This window comes from Eimeria mitis, genomic scaffold (genome assembly GCF_000499745.2).
Source record: "Eimeria mitis Houghton genomic scaffold, Emh_scaff2076, whole genome shotgun sequence".
Taxonomy (NCBI): domain Eukaryota; phylum Apicomplexa; class Conoidasida; order Eucoccidiorida; family Eimeriidae; genus Eimeria; species Eimeria mitis.
In genome coordinates, this window is record NW_013570399.1 from 1,095 (window position 1) to 1,833 (window position 739).

A 739-nucleotide genomic window follows, 5' to 3' on the forward strand; every position below is an offset into this window, starting at 1 on the left:
AGCTGCTGCAGCAGCGCGGGGAGCTGCCGCTGGTGTGTGTCTGCTGCAGCAGGTACTGGGGCGATGATGCGGCTGGCCCCTATAACAACGTTGCGCCGTACACCTCCTGCAGCTGCTGCAGCAGCAGCTGCTGCTGCTGCTTTGGTTGCTGCTGCTCGTGCTGCTGTTGCTGCTTCTTTTGCTTCTATAGACGTGGGGGACAGCCGCCACGAAGGGCTCGCAGCAGCAGCAGCAGCAGCTGCTGCTGCTGCTGCTGCGCCTGGTGCAGCTGCAGCAGCCAAAGTGTGTGCCCCTTCAGCCCCATACATATGCTGCTCTGCTGCTCCTGCTGCTGCTGCTGCTCCTGGTGCTGCTGCTGCTGCTGCTGCTGCTGCTGCTGCTGCGCTGCCCTGCTGCTGCGACCTCTCATCAATTTTGCCTGCAAGGCTGAGGCTGCTGAGCAGCGACGAAACGAACCCGAATGGTGTCTTGGCAGCAGTATGCAGCAGCTGCTGCTGTTGCTGCTGCTGCTGCTGCTGCTGCTGTTGCTGCTGTTGCTGCTGCTGCCCCGCACCACTCAAATCCTCTCCCGCAGCGCCGCCAGGGGGTTGGCAGTGCAGCAGCAACTGCGGCGGGGGTGTGTTTGTGTGCTTCGTTGGCCCTGCTGCTGCTGCTGCTGCTGCTGCTGCTGCAGCAGCAGCAGCAGCAGTTGGTGCTGCTGTTGCTGGTGCTGCTTGTGCTGCTGCTGCTGCTGCTGCTG

General features: G+C 63.1%; 1 protein-coding gene across 1 annotated transcript in view; it reads right to left on the minus strand.

Annotated features, from left to right (window-relative positions):
* The window catches only part of EMH_0048260 (Tyrosine kinase-like (TKL) protein, putative), a gene marked incomplete at both ends in the record, with an annotated part of 2,966 nt that overhangs the window by 972 nt on the left and 1,255 nt on the right, over positions 1-739 (minus strand). The window contains one exon of the mRNA XM_013496383.1: positions 104-737. Within this exon, the coding sequence (XP_013351837.1) occupies positions 104-737 (634 nt within the window). The remainder of the gene's footprint in view (positions 1-103; positions 738-739) is intronic.